Genomic DNA, 18079 nt, shown 5'->3' on the forward strand with positions numbered 1-18079 from the left:
TATCTTTTTTAAAGAATACATTCCAATTTTGTAATTTTTTCTTGAATACATTAACTGATATATTCTTATTATTATTCTTGGTTTGATACATTTAAATGAGTTTTTTAATTTCTTTTTAAAAAAAAAAACAATTGAATTGATTAAACTCTAGTGTTTATAAAACTAAAATTAACTTTTATCCTTTGATATAATATATTAAAATACAAAAACACATGAAATATGTTTCAATAATATATATTATTCACTGGCATTAAATATCAATTAAGAAAATGTAATGAAATTATAGCTGTATCAACAACAATATCTTTAACATCATTTTTTTAAAATATTTATTTATATAATAATTAATAAATTAAATAATTGTAATCTATTGGTAGGTTACTGTAAAAATATTTTATATTTATTTATAAATGAAAGAAAAATGTTTAAGGACATATGGATATTATTTAACAAATAATATGTATTAAAATTACTATAATGAAACATTGTATAAATTTGATAAAATTAAATGGTGTATCAAATTGCATTAAAAATGCTAATCTTTATACAAATACAGGTTATAAAATTTTAATAAATATTCAATGTCCAAAGACATGTGGATATTGTTAAATAATTATTTGATTAATATAATTTTTAATAATTGATATTTATTTTCAATACTTTAAAAATAAAAGTATTTAACAGTTTTTAAACACCTAAATTCACAAAGCTTTTGTAAAAATTTAACAATTCAATGGTTTAAAATGTTGTTTATTTGATCAACTGTTTTTAATTGAAAACTTTTTTCTATATAAGAAAATTTTAAATTGAAAATTAGCATCAAATTATTTATTTCAATTTAACAAATAATGGAATCATCAAAACTTTTACTTATTGCTGTTCTTTATTTATTGGGATCTCCAATTGCTTATGCTGGAGATTCAGTAACCTGTACTGCCGGTGGTGGTCAATGTACTGGTACATTAAAATGTGTGACACTTGGAGCAGATAGTGTATGTGTTGATCAATGTACTGTTGCTGATGTTGCTACACAATGTGGAACTGGAGCTACTTGTGGTGATGTAACTGATCTTGATGGTGCTACAGTAAAAATTTGCGCTACAGCAAAAGGATGTTTAACTGATACTGATTGTAAAAATGCTGACCCAACAAAACCTATATGTAATCTTTATGTTTTACAATGTGAAGCAGCTGCTGTTGTAACTACAACTACAACTACAGTTGCAAGTAATACTACAGTAATTGATACCACTACTCCAACTACTACAACTACAATTAAACAAGTAATTATTACTTCTCCTCCATGTGTTGATAAAGTTGTTGGTGGACCAAATGATTGTTCAGCATTGGCTTCTTATTGTACCAATGAACTTTATCTTGATTTAATGAAAGAAAAATGCCCAAAAACATGTGGGTATTGTTCTAACAATGGAAATTCATCTGGATCATCAGGAACTTCTACATGCCGTAATGCATTGTCTGATTGTGTAAACAAAGCATACTTATGTAATACTTCTGTTTACAAAAATTTTATGAAAACAAATTGTGCTGCCACTTGCGGATATTGCTAAACATTTATTTTTATTTTTTTTTTATACTAATTTAATTTTAAATAAAAGCTTGATCAAATTCATTAAATCACATTTTTTTTACATATTATAGTCAAAAAAATTTTAAATTATATTTTGATGAAAAAATATAATAAAAAATTAAAATTATTAGTTTAAATTTATCATGAAAAAAGTTTATTAATAAATGTATTAATTATAGTTGTTTAATAAATAATAAATATAAATAATCAAAGTTTAAAAGGTAAAATTTGATACGAAAAATTAAACAATTATAAAACTTATCATTTAATAAAATATAACTGTTTAATTTTTTAACTTATAAATAAAAATTTTTAAATAATTAAATTAGTTTATTTTTGTATATATTACTATGTTATAAAAAGTAAACATATATATTTATTGCAAATTTTAAATATCATAATCTCATATATATTATCATTAGAATTTTATTTAGAATTTTTTTTTTTTTGAGTTACAGTTAATATGTTATCTTAATCATGATTATTTATCTCGTGCATTAAAATATTAAAAAATTTTTATTCAAATAATGAATTTATAAATACTTTTCTGTAAAATTGAAATTAATTTAAAAAAAAAACTAATTATAATTATAAATAAACTAATAAATAAATATTTTATTTAAAAATAAATGTTAACAAGATTTTAAAAAAAATATTACTTAAGATTTAATTATTTCATTAACAAAATAAACCAAATGAATATTTACTGATTTGTAAAATTGGACTTTAGGCAGGCTTAAATATCATCTAGTAATAAATTGAATAATTGATAAATTTTCTCAATTTTATTAAGAAAATTCATGTTATCATTTTTGTAAACTTTATAAAGTTGTGTTCTTACATTTTTCGGTATATGTTCAAATTCATTCGGATTTGGTGAAACACAATTATCTTGAATTTCAGAAAATCAACTTTTAAAAACTTTTTTAAATGTTTTCATATTTTTCAAAAAAAAGTTGGATTTTTATTAATTATGATAAAATATATCTCTTTCGTAGTATCTTTAAGAAAAACAAGCAAATGTTTTGGTAGTGAAAACTTTTTTAAAAAATTAACTGGAAGTGTTTTTATAACTTCATCAACATTTTGAAGATTAATTTTTGGTAAATTAGATGAAAAATGAATTTAAAATGTTTTTTTTTTATAAACTAACCATCTATTATAAATTCCAAATTTTTAGAAGGCTAACAAAATTATTTATATTTTTATATTAAAAACTTACATTAAGTAATACTAACAAGTTAGGCATTATTTTAAAACTATAAAAAAATATTATATATTTCTTATATGATTTAATGAAAAATTAACATGATTCTGATGTTTTAAGTGAAATTATTACTTTAGTAACAGAATTTAAACTTTTTATAATAAACAGAAAAACTATGTAGCTTCACAAAAATTTTACATGTTGACATATTTTTTTATCTTGTATATTATTAATTGAATATACAATAAATTATAATGATACAAAATAAATTTAATAAATAATTTTAAAACTTTATTATTTTCTAAAAAAAAAGTTTTTACTTAAATTTTTTCATGTGAATAAATGCAAATTGCAGGAAACATAAAAAAAAATTACAAATTTTCTTAATTTGTTAATCATTGATCATTTTAAAGAAACTCATATGTTTATGTAACAATAAATTAACACTTATATTTTAAAGCTAATATAATTAAACATTTTATATTATAAAAATAAAACTGTTAATTTTAAAAAGATTTATGATATATGCATGTTAAATTAATAATTAAAAAAATCTTTTTTATATTATTTTTTTTCTATAAAAGCTATTGCTTCCAAATTAGAAATATATATGAAGCGTTATAATGAAATTGATGACAAGATAATCTATATAAAATTATTATACCAAATTAAATCTTTTAAAATTTAATAAACTTTATTTTCATTTATTTCTTTAAGTTTATTTCTTAAAAGTTTTCCATTAGGTGTTCTTGGAATTTCAGAAACAAATTGTATACCACCTTTAATATGTTTATATGGACTTATAATTTTATGTAACCAATTTAATATATCAACTTCTTTAACATTTTCACAACCTTCTTTTAAAACAACAAAAGCTTTTGGTACTTCACCACATCTTTCACAACTTACACCAATAACTCCACAATCAAAAACAGCTTCATGTTTTTTAAGTTTATCTTCTATTTCATTTGGTGATACCTGAAGACCATGTACTTTTATTAATTCTTTTATTCTTCCAGTAACATAATAAAATCCATCTTTATCAAATGAAACTATATCACCAGTGTGAAGCCATCCTTTAAAATCTATAGCTTCATTTGTACTTTCTTCATCATTTAAATAACCAACCATTATAGCATCTGATTTCAACCATAATTCACCAGTCATATCTGGTTCAAATATCTCTACAGCCATTTCAGAATCAACAATTTTAGCCTCAAAACCAGGTAATAATTTTCCAACACTTCCAAGTTTTTTATCATAACATTTTCCATCAACATTTCCTAATGGTGTTATATGACTAAGTACACATAATTCTGTCATACCGTAACCTTGAAGTAAATTTTCAATTGAAGGAAAAACTTTTAAAAATTCTTCACTCATTCCACGACCTAAAGGTGCACTACCAACTAATGCTGTTTTAACAGAACTAACATCATACTTTTTAACCATATCCTTGTTTTTACAAAAAAAATTAATAATTGATGGTACAATATTTATAACATCAATCTAAAAAAAAATTAATTAATTATAATTAACAAAAATAAATTACTCTATATTTTTCAATAATTTCTAATGTCATCATTGTATTAAATTCCTCCAAGACAATTGAATGATGTCCTTCTAATAAACAATAACATAATGGCCAGAATCCACTAACATGAAAAAATGGTAAAATAGCAAGAGTTGCTCTTTTAATTCCATTACTAATTTGATCAAAAAGTGCATGTTTTAAAATAAAAGTGATACAACTAAAATTTCTATGAGATATTAGACAACATTTTGGTTTCCCAGTTGTACCACTGGAAAAAGGTGTAATTAAAATATCAGACATTTGAATATCTAAATTTGGAAGTATTTCCTCTAATTCTGTAACACTTTTATTATTCCATAATCTTATTAAAACATCAAAATCTTCTCCAATTTGATGATCCTTTTTATCAATAACAATTACCTTTAAAATATCAACTAAATGTTCTACTTTACTATAATTATCACTATGGCATACTAAACATTTAGATTTAGTTAATTTTACATAATAATCAATTTCTTCTTTAGTGGAGGATGGATTAATACCAGAAATAGTACCACCAAGTAATGAAGTTGATAGGAAAACTTCAACAAACTCAATTGAATTAGGTAGTAATACCAAAATAATATCTTTCTTTTTTAATTCAATTTGATTAAAAAATCCTGCTGCAAGTTGGTAACTTTTTTTTCTCAATGTATTATATGTTATACTTTGTTTGGTAGCATAATTTGTTATAGCAACATTATCACCATATTCTTTAGAAGCATTTAAAATTTGTAAATGATATGGTTGACTTGAATATGATATAAACATTTTAATAAATTTATTTATGAATAATAAAAATGATACATTTTTGATATATTTTAACTTATTTGTAGTTGATATATTTTAATATTCTATTTAAATTGATGCTTATTTTATTTCTTAATTTTTAATATTTTATTATAAATGATCCTATTTATTTAAAATATTTATTTCTTTTTATTTTTATAATATTTATATAATTAGTTAATATTATATCTATCTAACAATTATATTATTTTTATTGTAAATTATTTATTCTTAAAAGAAAATTGTTGCTTAGCAACATATATATATAATTTATTGAAAAATTTAACTTTAATATTTCTTAATATTTTAGAAAATAAAAGAGCTATTTAATATTATTATGTCTTATCGTGACTTAAGAGGTAACTAATTATTAGTTTTTTTTTTTTAATTATATCTATTTTTAAATATTTTTCATCTATTCTTAAGATACAACAGAAATTTTAAGATCTCTAGGTTTTCCAAGATTAGTATCTATAGATAATTTTCGTAATCCAAATTTTTCATTATTAGCAGAAATATTAGAATGGTTAGTCTTAAAGTTTGATGGTGATATTAAGATAAAAACAAACCTTGAACATGAAAGTGATAGAATATTATTTATAAAGCAATGTGTTATAATTTTATTACAAAAAGCTAGAATAAAAATGAATCCTCGTAATTTATATCAGGCAAATGGTTTGGCAATCAAAGAAATTATGCCGGCATTACGACTCTTATACAATCCAATAAAAAGTATTAATGATTCTGGAAAAAATAATGAAGAATTAGGTAGATTAACAGAGATTAGGTCAAAGATTAATTCAAGTAAAAAAGAGGTTCAAAAATGTAATATATTAGCTGCTGAGATACCACAATCTGGAGCAACATTATATGACATTTTAGGAAAAGAAGTTGATTTAAAAAAACATAGAAGTTATATTTTATCACAAAATTTAAGTGTTCCTGAAGTTAATAAAATTATTAAAAATTTAATTGATAAAAATGAAAAAGAAATTGAAGATTTATCTATTAAAATGTCTAATATATCTAATGATGAAGAAAGTTTAGATTATAAAATTGAGAAAAAAAAAAGAGAACATGAATTATTAGAAAAAAGATTAGCAAAATTACAAAATTTTAGACCACAATATATTGAAGAATATGAAAAATTAGAAAATAAATTGAAAATATTATATTCAGAGTATGTTACAAAATTTAGAACATTAAGTTACCTTCAAGAACAAATATGGGAATTGGAGAAAGCTGAAAAAGAAAGAAATTATAAAGCTGAATTACAGATGAGGCAACAAGTTGAAAAATTAAAAGAAGAAATTTCACAACCACCGTAAGTTATTACTTTTTATAATTACTATTATTATTTTTTTCTAAGATTGATTGATGAAGATTCATTAAATGAGAAGAAAGAAAAATTAAATACATTTGGTAATATACTTGGTGCAGGTTTAAGTGATGAAGAATCTGAAGAAAGTGATGATATTGAAGCTGAGAAAGAAGATTATGAAGAGAATAATTTAAGTGATGCTTCATCAATAAGTGATTCAAGAATGAAAATTGGAGATATTGATTCAGAAGATGCATTTTAATATATTAAAAAAATAAAAATAATAACTTTTATTATTTATTAGAAATTATTAATCATTTCAATTGACAGAGAAAATATATATAAATTTATCAAAATGTCAATTTTAATAAATATTCATTATTTCTGTCAGAAAAAGTAAACTAAAAATACATATATCTAACAACATTCAGAATAAAGAAAACAAAATCTCTAGTCATTTTCTATAAATATAAAAATTTAGCTTTATTAAATTTTATAATCTCTTTATAATTTCATTGATTCTTCAATAGCTTTCTGAATATTTTCATATGCATCACGTCCCCAGTACTCTGGTTGCCCTTTCTCCCATTGCATTCTTTGATCTTCAGTAGTAAGAACAAATGGTTGAAATTGATTTGGAAGGTACTTAGATACACTTTCACTATAAATAGCTTTCCATTCATCAAAATGTTCCTGTTTATGGAGACTATCTTTTGTATTCCATGGTTTGTTTGCTCCAATAAAATGAACTATTTTAACATTTTTACCAAACTTTTGGTAAGCAGCAGCATAACTATAAATGGCACCTGCAGTCATATTGTAGATAAAAGGAAGCCTACGATCAGATGGACCAATTGACCAGGAAGAAAAGAAATCATTTAATAATCCTTGATCACCACCATCAAATGATCCAAAACTAAGAGCAAAATCAAGTAATTTTTCATAAGTTTCATTACTTGGTTTAAAAACAAAAACACCAGAATTAAAACAATCTGGCCATCCAATATCAGCAGCAGCAGAAAGTTCCTCTCTTTCAAATAACTCATCAGCATTTTGAAGGACAAGAGTATCGGCATCCAAAAAAACAGCTTTCTCATATTGAGTTAATCTCCAACAATTAAGTTTAGTGAAAGTGATACCAAGATCAGGTCTACCGATAAGTCTTAAGTTTGTTCTATCATTACTATCTAAAACATCAACAAGAGTAACATTATTGTATACTTCAGACAATCTTTCCTTAATAATAGGAGAAACTTGTGTTGTAACCATGATATGAAGGTTATACTTTGTTTGTACTTTTTTCAAGGACTCCCCAAGAACAAGAGCTCCAATTGCGTAATCATCATTAGTGGCAAGTGTTACCCAAGAATAGGATACCATTTTAAAATTTTTATTTCTAAAAATAAGTAAATATTATTTATTATAATACATCTTAATAATTAACAATAGTAGAATGAAACAACTAAATATAAATAATACATAATAACAAATTATATCTCTTTTAAAATCATAGTACTTTGTAACTCTAGAGTAAAAAAAAAAAAATCAACATAAATTGTAATATCAATAACAAAAAAAATAAGTAAAATCATTATAAAAAAATTTTTATATATATAAAGAACAATAAATTTTATATAACAAAAAAAAAAATAGTTTTGTATAAGAATCAAAAATACTATATACAAGTATATTTTATTTATTAAAATTTTAATTTCTCAATATGATTATTTAAAAAAAAAAAAGATACGTGTCATTTTAAAAGAATATTTAGAAATGCCAGTTAGAAAGATATATTAAAATATATTTTTATTATTTAGAAAACCTCTCTATTATAAGAATGTAATGTTGTAAAAAAAATATAATAAAATAAAGAGATCTTTTATTAAAAATGTTACTTTGAATATTAAATATTAAGGCATTGATAGATGGCAAGAGGTTGATTATTGAAGTACGGATGTGTTAATATATTAAATAGACGAAAATATAAGTAAATTTATGATTAAATTTTTTACTATATAAAATATCAGTTTAAAATGATAATAAAATGTTTCATTTATCATAGGTTCAATGTTTTTTGACATTCAAAATAAAAGATATATATATATTAAAAAGTATTTTTGGATATTTTAAATAGAAAAATCTAATTGAGAAGGGATATTAATTTATTATAAAGTTATTTGAAAGAACATTTTTTTTTTACTCAAATTCAAAATGTAGTAAAAAGTAATGTAAACACAAAGATATAACAAAACATTTTGATAAAATACATTCTAGTATTTTTAATATTATATATACGTGCTTATATAATAGTAGCAAGTATAAGTTTGAAGCAAAAAATGAGTAAAATCGATAATCATTAAATCATTTTATAAATGTTGTCGTAAAATATACCTCATTTGTCTTTACTTTGTCTTTTTTAAACAATAATTTTTATTAAATAATAATATTATTTAAAAAAAAACACCTAATGATCCAATTATATTAATCATTTAAACTTAATAATAATATATATTGAAAATTTGTACACATAAATATTTGTATGTGTCATGATGACACAAAAAATATATATATCAATTTTTTTTTAAATTACAATGCAATGAGAAAAGTATTTATTCATCCCTATTTTATGCAATTTTTATAAAATTATATTGAAATGTTTTTTTTTTACAAATAATAATATAAAAGTTAGAAAAAAAAAACAATCTACCTCAATTATTAGTTTATCTTTTTACATTTAACTATCTGATAATAAATAATAGAACAGTCTTCAAAAACCAATAATATATTCCCAATAAGTAATAAATATATTCATTCATTTTTAAAAAAAAAAAATTAATAAACATATGATACAAAAATAAACATATATAATTCCATATTTAATTTACCTTAATATAATATATTACTTTCCAAAGTATCACCAAATAAAGATGTTAACATATTTTTTTAAAAAATCACTAATTATAAAAGACTGATATCATATTATTGATATATTAAGTTATCAAAATGTGGATGACAATAGAAATATGTTAAAAATTTATGATGAAAAAATATATAATAACAAGATGGTTGTAAATGATTTTAAATTACACTTTCTTAACTTTTATACATGTATCTATAAATAATGTATTTGGTATATTTTCACTTCATAATCACCATTTTTTTTTTGCTATGTCATTACTTTTTTAGCTTTCTTTGCTAAGTTAAACCATTTTTAATTTTATTACAAAGACATGATATCAATGCTTTATATTATAACATCACTTATCTTAACACTTCTCTTTTTTAATAAAATATATTTTTGTTTTCTTTTTTCTAAATATTATAAAGTTTTTAATATTGTAAATTAAATTATTTATAAACTATCTGTTGTAATTTTACATATAAAGATAAATGTAAATTTTTTTAAATAGTAAGAGAAAACTTTGGTGAATTAGTTTGAAGATTAACAATAAAAATCTTGTTTAATTAAGGTATAAGTTTTCTTTATTAATATACCTAAATAAATATAAAAAGATATGGTCTTTCATGTCATCAACTATCCTGTTGACTTTTTTTTTTTCATTGACATTTACACAAACTTTTAAATTCATCATTGTTTACTTTTTTTATAGTTTTTTTTTTTCAAACCATTGATAAGATTTTATTTTATTTTTTATTTGATGTAATAAATTTAAGAGAAAAAAATATAGATTAAAAAAAAACTTTAGTAATAACTATATTTTTTTTTATTGTTATAACTTTATTATTTTCTTTATCTTAACCATAATTAATATTTAGAACAAATTTTTTATTTCTTTCTTTTATATTTAAAATGATGGGTCATAAAATTTTTTTAAAGGTATATATGATTATAATGTTGATACTTTTGATGAAGTTATTATCTAATATGTAAAATAAGATTATCTATTATCTAATCTACCAATTGATGTACAAATCGTCAATTTCCCTTTAATTAACATTTCTTTATATTTAACAAAATAGCTGTTGAGTAGATAAAAAATCTTTTAATCATCTTCTGCTCTCTTTATTTATTGCAACACTAAAAAGTAGGTCATTCAAAAAACCGCTCTAATATACCCCCTATCAAGAGAGAGAGAGAGGGGTAACGAGATAGAAGTATAAAATTAAAGTATATATTAAGTTTAAATGCAAGCAATTGTACACTACATCAAGATTTAAAGATTCATCATCTGATGGCATTTTCTTTCTAATATTTACTAAACAGGCTTGTTTTATTTGACTAGGGAGGAGTTACTATATAATTAGTATTGTTTTAAGGGGGTACATTAATCTAATAAAGGTGGAGTGACCTATTCGAGATTGGATATATAATAGAAGATGTTTTTAATTTCAATTATATATTTTTGTAAATGCTTTATACTTGTATTACTACAATGAGTTTTTAGTATTCACTTTTATACATATATTATTAATACTGTTTTTTTTTTTTTAAATTTATTATTTTCTGAGCTTGTCTTTAGTGAATGTTACTTCGGTAATGGAATTTTTGAAATCACATCACCGGGTATACATTCATCAAAGACTTGTTAGAAATTGTTAATATAATAATTATTATTATTTTTTTTAATTTTATTTATAGAAATAGAAGAAAAAAAATACTATTTAATAGGGAAATGGTGTACTGTAATCTTGATTTTTTAAAAAATTATATATCATTTGTAATCCTTCTCTTGGTTTTTCTAATGATGATGCAACAAAATGTCCAGCACCTCTAACAGTAACAAAATCAACACCATCATATTTAGTTACAAAACCAGCTGTTGGTGGTAAATTTATAGAAATATTCCATATTGATGCTGGTTGTATTAATTTTCTATTTAAATTTGCAATAAATTGTTTATTATGAATTACATTACATACAGAATCTACATCACCATTAAAAAACATTGTTCTAATACCTTTATCTAGAGCATATATAACAAATGATGTCATGTCAGAATATTGACTAACATAATTATTAGATACTGAATCACTACATGTTTTATATATTGGTAGGAGAGCGGGAACATTAAGTGCTTTACGTACTTCTGGCATATTAAGCCATGCAACATTATCATTATGATGTGAACAGGCAGGTGGAATAGATGACATAATATTAGATTTAATACCAAATTTTTTATTGTAATATTTTGTTAATGTTAATTTATTTTCATGAGGATATGCATATAAACCATTTGGATTATCTAAATAACAACTAAAATAAAGAAAATATGGATCAAGTCCTGTATAATAATTTGCATAATATAATGTTGTTGATTCATTATAACATCTATCATTTTGTGTAAGTAATGAATATTGATAAAAATCACAATCTTCACCAGAAATGAAACAACATTTTTTTACAGCATTACGATAATATCTTTAAAAAAAATATATATATACTATTATTAAATATTATATTACTTACGTTTCATCAATAAATGCATGATTATATGAAAATTGAATAACAGAATTATACATAAGTTTATCACTTAAACATCCATTACCAATTGCCATACCTTTAAAATTAGGAAAATTTATTTTATCATCAATAAGTCTTGTACTTAACATTGGAACATAAGTTCCTCCATAACTTTCACCCATTATATAAAAATCATTATTTTTAAATTCAGGAAATTTTATATTAAAAAAATATTTTATAGCATTATAATTTTGATCAGCAACCTCATCATCAGAATAGGTATAATTTCCATCAACAGCAAATGAATATCCAACACCTGCTGGTGAATCAATAAAAATCATATTAGATATTTTATTCCATGAATAAGGATTACTTTCAACTGTTTTTCCATAATCTTTTATCCTATAAGGGCCCATTTCAGTTGTTAGGCCATCTAAACCACTACAACCAGGACCACCTTGTAACCATAATATAATAGGATCAGTTGATGGATTAGATTGTGATTCAACAAACCAATAAAAAATTTGTTTTGTTGGTAATGCTTGTAAATAACCTGAATATTGATCAAAATTTGGTTTAAAATTTAAATATGGAAGATTAAATATTTTATCAGCATATGGTAATTGGTTAGTAAAAAATATAAAAAAATTTAATATTAAGAAAATTATTCTATAAATCATTTTGTACTAGTAAGTAACAAAATTATATTTTACATTGATTTATAGTTTTTATTATCATTAATAAATGATAAGAATTCAAAATTGTATTGTTTTATATTATTACATCATAATATGCTTTATAATGATGTAATTTTAAGTTAACTTATTTTATAATTTGTTTTACCATAATCCATTATCACAAATAAATAATATTGATATATATATTTTTTTAAATAAAACAAATATAAAATGTTTTTAATGATAAGAAATTAAAAAATTTTATTACTATTATTTATTTAGTAAAACATTAACATAAAAAATAAATTTTTTACATAGTTAAAATTTTAACCTTATTTTGTAATTTTATAGTAATGTACTATATTATCAAACTTTTGTAAATAATTATCAATAAAAAATTTTTTTTTACAATTTTAAATTTTATTTTATTATTGTTTATTTAATATTTATTTCAAAATTATTATATTTTTTTAATATTTAATAAAAATACTTTATAAATTATAAATTAATTTCAAAAAAGTTATACATTAAAATTAAAAAATTATAGTAATGATTAATAAAAAATAAATTAAAATATTATTTATTTACATTAAATTTTTAAAAAAAAATATTCTTTCTTTCTATCCATTTAAAATTTTATTACTATTTTGTCAAAGAAAAAAGTAATATTTTACCATAAAAATAGAGATAAAAAATTGTTGCAAAAAAGAAAGTTTTATTTAATTTTTTGTTTATAAATAATTTATAAAACTTGACAATGTTTATCATATCTTATCAATAAATATTTAATTGAGTAATATAATATTAAAAGTATAAAATATGTAATTATAATTACAATGATAAAAAATTTTTTGCAAGTGATAATATAGTATTTTATTGCTATATGATTTTTATTAATGTTAAATTAATAATGTATATTGTTGAATTTTATCATTTATTATATTATTGTAATTAATTATACATTTGTTATTAGTTAAAATATTATTATACTATTATAAAGTAAAAAGTTTATATGAATATCAAAAATATATAGAGTATATATTTATATATTTTGATAACAATGTAAAATTATTTATTTATATAAGAAGAAATGGTAAAAAGAATATTAATAATGAAATAAATGATGATATAAAAGTATGTGAAATTTTAGAAGTACTTTTTGTTGATGGTTTTGTATTGTGAGGAAGAGATGAATTTAAATAATAATCAACTTGACTGTAAATAAATTCTCTAGCATTTGCTAATCCTACAGGTTCATTTTTATATTCTGGATACATATCTGAACAATGAGCTGAACCAGGAATTATAAATGAATATAAATTTTTATTTGTATCATTTATAAATACACCAACTCTTTTCCATGGATCAAATTCACCATTTGGTAAGACAACATTTGTTCCCTGATATGTATCAGCATCTCCATAATATTCTTTTTGATTTTGAACAGCTTTTTGTACATAATCATTATTAATTGATGGATCAAAAATATCTTCACATTGATTAATAAAAAAGTTTAATGGAATAATACTATGAAAAATATTTCTTCCTTCATCTGTTGTTTGAAAGAAACCTAATCCATTACAACAAAGCCACATCCATCCTCTACCTTCTAAATTATTTTGAACATTAGAATTATTTTTTGCAGCAGAGTAATCTGTCATTCTTAAACCATTTATCATATCACTATAACTATTTGAAAATGGAGCATTTGATGGTAATCCATTTACTTTATTTGACCATTTTACTATACCAGCAATATTATCAAAACCATTAGGATTTGGTAATCTTGTCATATAATCACATAAAGTTTTAACAGTATAATTATTTTCTGTTACTATTTCTCTTCCATCATAAGTATATTGAATAATTCCTTGAAAAACGGCAAAAACATTTGCCAAGAAATTTGTCAAATCTAATTTTGTAAATGTAGTTTCATTAAAAGATGGTTGAAGATTAAATAGTTGATTTAATTTACTACGACCATCTTTTGTTAAGGTAGCTTGTTGAAGAGCATTAAATGAAGCATTTACAACATTATAACAATTTGGATCAGTTGCATTAATTGTCTCTTCCATTCCTAATGAATAACCAGTATAATCAACTTGAAGATTTATTCCTGCACTTGAAGCAATCGCACCAACAGTTGAAGATGGATATTTTAATCTATAAATTGCTGCTAAACCACCTGGATAACTACCTCCAAAAACAACAACTCTTGGATTTGTAAAATTATTTTTTAATGAATTAATAAAATTATCTAAATCAGCAAGAGCTTGTTTAGGTGTAAGATATTTTAAATTTTCAAATGCCATACTTCCAGTATCTTTAAAAGGTTGAGATTCACCAAAAAATCTATGCTCTAATTGGTAAATATATGCAGAGTGTTTAATTGCCATTTTTATATATTGATAAGTTTCTTTTTGTACCCATATTGGTGATGCTGCTCCTTCACCACCAATCATTATGAATACCACATCAGATGTATTACTTTTTACAAAATGTTTAGAATTATATTGATATCTCTATAGAAAAAAAAAATAATTATTTTAGTTTTTTTTTAAATTTAAATAAAAAAAAAATACCTGATTCCATGTTCTTGTATCATTAAGATTAAAATGATCAATTTTATTTTTAAAGTAAGCTACTTTAACATCTGGGCAACAATCAGCATCATTTTGTAATTTGTCAAATTTATCTAATGAATCAATTCCAAAAATATTTCCATAATGAATTCTTTCACCATATTCTAAAAATGTACTTCTAGCTGGTTTTCCAAATAAAAAATGTGGAAGAACATTACTAGGTAAAATTTGTTGAAATATACAACAATAAATGAAAGTAAAGAAAAATAATAGTAAAAGTTTCATAATAATATTACGGAATATTAGTATTATGAAAATGAATTGCGTATATGTAGTATTAACAAACTATAATCATAAAAATATTTACTGATAAGATATAATGATTTGTCATTGATATAAAAGAATCATTTGTCAATAAAAATGAGCACAATTATGATTAACTTAAAACTCATTTTCTATCTTTTTGTCATATTTGTTACACAAGTTTCAAGTACTGCTTTACCACATTTTTTATTTGGTAGATCAACAAAATATGGTTTGAATGGATTTGGAGAAAGAGTTTATTCTATAAATCGTTATGGTTTAGAAAAACATTTAGAATTAGAAAAATTAGAAAAAAGTGATTCTAATCCTTATCCTGATGTTCAAACAGGATGGTTTACTAATAAAGTTGATCATTTTGATCCAAATAATCAAGATACATTTCAACAGGTAAATTTAAATTTTTTATATTTTTATAAATTTAATTTTTAAAGTTTTATCAATATAATTCTAAATATTATCAAAAAAGTAATGTATATGATGTTATTTTTATGATGGTTGGTGGTGAAGATCCAATATCTGCAAAATGGGTACAAGAACCTGAAATTCAATATATAAAAATGGCTGAATATCATGGAGCATATATTTATCAACTTGAACATAGATTTTTTGGACAATCAATTCCATATGGTAATATGAATATGACAAATGTTAAATATTTTACCACTGAACAAGCTCTTGAAGATTTAGCTACATTTATTAAAGCTGCCAATGCAAACTTTACCAATCCAAGATGGGTTATTTTTGGTGGATCATATCCAGGTGCAATGACAGCATGGTTTGCAGCAAAATATCCATCTTTATATGTTGGTGCTGTTGCCAGTTCAGCACCAGTTGAATTAAAACTTGATTTTTATGAATATGCAATGGTTATGCAAAATACTATTAAAAGAGAAGGTCAAAATTGTTATGATGTTGTAAATGCTTCATTTGATGCTCTTAAAAAAGCTACATTAACACCTCAAGGACGTGCACATATTAATCAAATATTTAATCTTCAACCATCTTTTAATGAATCTACACTTACACAATTAGATTTAACAAATTTCTTAGCTAATGTTTTTTCTGTATTTCAAGGAATTGTTCAATATACTTATGATGGAAGAGATGATACAACAAAAAATATATATACAACAAAAACAATGTGTAACATGATGATTAATAGTATTGGACCATTAGGATATGAAAATATTGCTTCTATATTAAGATGGACAAATCAAGTATATGGAATGCCAGTTAATTCACCTTTACCAAATAGTTATTGGGATTCAATTGTTGAACTTAGACAAACAGATTATAAATTTGGAGATGATGATAATACAGATGCTATGGCAGCTCGTGGATGGATGTGGTTATGTTGTAATGAAATGGGATGGCTACAAACAACAGATCAAGGAAGAAATATTTTCCATCAATTAATTCCATTAAATTTTTATGTTAACATGTGTACAGATATATTTGATTCAACTGTTGATATTACTTTTATAAGAGATAATAATAGAAAAGCTATTAAATTCTTTGGTGGTGCTGATAATTATCAAGCTAATAATGTTATACTTCCAAATGGTAATTTAGATCCATGGCATGCATTAGGTACATATAAATTAGATAATACAACACATCAATATCCATATTTAATTGATGGTACAGCTCATTGTGGTGATATGTATCCTGATTATGATGGACAACCCGCAAGTTTAGGACCAGTAAGAGATTACATTAGAAAAACTGTATCAGATTTTATCAAAGCCGGAAATGAACCATGGTAATTTATAATAATGTCTTAAATTTTTACCATTTTTTTTTTGAATTAAATGTGTTAATTATCTATAATCTATTTTTTTTTAACTGATAAGAAATAAATGTCATTTGATTAATGGTTTAATATAAATAAAATTTTTAAAGAATAGTTTTTTTTTTACATTTAAATGATAAGTATTATAATGACATGCATCTTAATATACAATAAAAATTATTTTTTGATAAGAAAGAAGCTAATTACTTCTATATTTTATTTATCTCTTATTTTAATTAATGATTTTATAATAATCTATCAAACAAATTTATTCTTTGTTACAAAACATTTATTAATAATTAAAAGTAATATTATTCTTTATCATATAATTTATTTATTGTAAAAAAAAATGTTTGTTAAATGTTTAAAGAATTATTCAAAAAATATATGAATCATCATCTTTTTAAAAAAATTAAACATAATTTTTTTTTAAATACTATTCTTAAAGTTTAAAATTTTTAATTTAAAATTATTTATAGTATTCAAATATTTACAACAAAGTACTTTTTATAAAAGGTAAAAAAAATTCTTTTATTATAATTGAATCACAAATTTTTTATATATTTATTACATTTTTTCATATTAATAGTAATAAAAAATTTATTTAAAAAAAAACTATATACATAAAAATATTAAAATATCATTATAATGCAAATATTTCATACCATAATTCAACTGTAAAAATTAATAATAAAAAAAAGTATTTCCACATTTTTCTAACAATTTTATACGTAATATAATATTTTTCATTAATAATTTACCATTTAAAATAATTAAATATCAGAATAAGAAAAAAAAAAG

At 21.7% G+C, this 18079-nt stretch overlaps 7 protein-coding genes across 7 annotated transcripts; 3 read left to right on the plus strand and 4 right to left on the minus strand.

Moving 5' to 3' along the window:
• Positions 1-848: 848 nt before the first annotated feature.
• On the plus strand, positions 849-1571 carry SRAE_2000491300 (ShKT domain-containing protein; the record flags this gene model as incomplete). The annotated part of the gene is made up of 1 exon (XM_024643854.1): positions 849-1571. One exon carries the CDS (start codon positions 849-851, stop codon positions 1569-1571), a length of 723 nt encoding a protein of 240 aa, XP_024509479.1.
• A 1911-nt stretch (positions 1572-3482) lies between these two features.
• SRAE_2000491400 (Acyl-CoA synthetase family member 2, mitochondrial) lies at positions 3483-5142 on the minus strand (the record flags this gene model as incomplete). The annotated part of the gene is made up of 2 exons (XM_024643855.1): positions 3483-4307; positions 4351-5142. 2 exons carry the CDS (start codon positions 5140-5142, stop codon positions 3483-3485), a joined length of 1617 nt encoding a protein of 538 aa, XP_024509480.1.
• Positions 5143-5497: 355 nt separating this feature from the next.
• On the plus strand, positions 5498-6743 carry SRAE_2000491500 (Clusterin-associated protein 1; the record flags this gene model as incomplete). The annotated part of the gene is made up of 3 exons (XM_024643856.1): positions 5498-5519; positions 5587-6484; positions 6530-6743. The coding sequence occupies 3 exons, from the start codon at positions 5498-5500 to the stop codon at positions 6741-6743; spliced, it is 1134 nt and encodes a 377-aa protein (XP_024509481.1).
• Positions 6744-6985: 242 nt separating this feature from the next.
• SRAE_2000491600 (Glycogenin) lies at positions 6986-7861 on the minus strand (the record flags this gene model as incomplete). Its single annotated transcript, XM_024643857.1, has 1 exon — positions 6986-7861. One exon carries the CDS (start codon positions 7859-7861, stop codon positions 6986-6988), a length of 876 nt encoding a protein of 291 aa, XP_024509482.1.
• Positions 7862-11104: 3243 nt separating this feature from the next.
• On the minus strand, positions 11105-12583 carry SRAE_2000491700 (Lysosomal protective protein; the record flags this gene model as incomplete). Its single annotated transcript, XM_024643858.1, has 2 exons — positions 11105-11861; positions 11910-12583. The coding sequence occupies 2 exons, from the start codon at positions 12581-12583 to the stop codon at positions 11105-11107; spliced, it is 1431 nt and encodes a 476-aa protein (XP_024509483.1).
• A 1073-nt stretch (positions 12584-13656) lies between these two features.
• On the minus strand, positions 13657-15447 carry SRAE_2000491800 (Peptidase S28 family-containing protein; the record flags this gene model as incomplete). Its single annotated transcript, XM_024643859.1, has 2 exons — positions 13657-15102; positions 15163-15447. 2 exons carry the CDS (start codon positions 15445-15447, stop codon positions 13657-13659), a joined length of 1731 nt encoding a protein of 576 aa, XP_024509484.1.
• Positions 15448-15582: 135 nt separating this feature from the next.
• SRAE_2000491900 (Peptidase S28 family-containing protein) lies at positions 15583-17252 on the plus strand (the record flags this gene model as incomplete). Its single annotated transcript, XM_024643860.1, has 2 exons — positions 15583-15873; positions 15918-17252. The coding sequence occupies 2 exons, from the start codon at positions 15583-15585 to the stop codon at positions 17250-17252; spliced, it is 1626 nt and encodes a 541-aa protein (XP_024509485.1).
• Between the last annotated feature and the right edge of the window lie 827 nt (positions 17253-18079).

Source organism: Strongyloides ratti, assembly GCF_001040885.1.
Source record: "Strongyloides ratti genome assembly S_ratti_ED321, chromosome : 2".
Classification (NCBI taxonomy): Eukaryota; Metazoa; Nematoda; class Chromadorea; order Rhabditida; family Strongyloididae; genus Strongyloides; species Strongyloides ratti.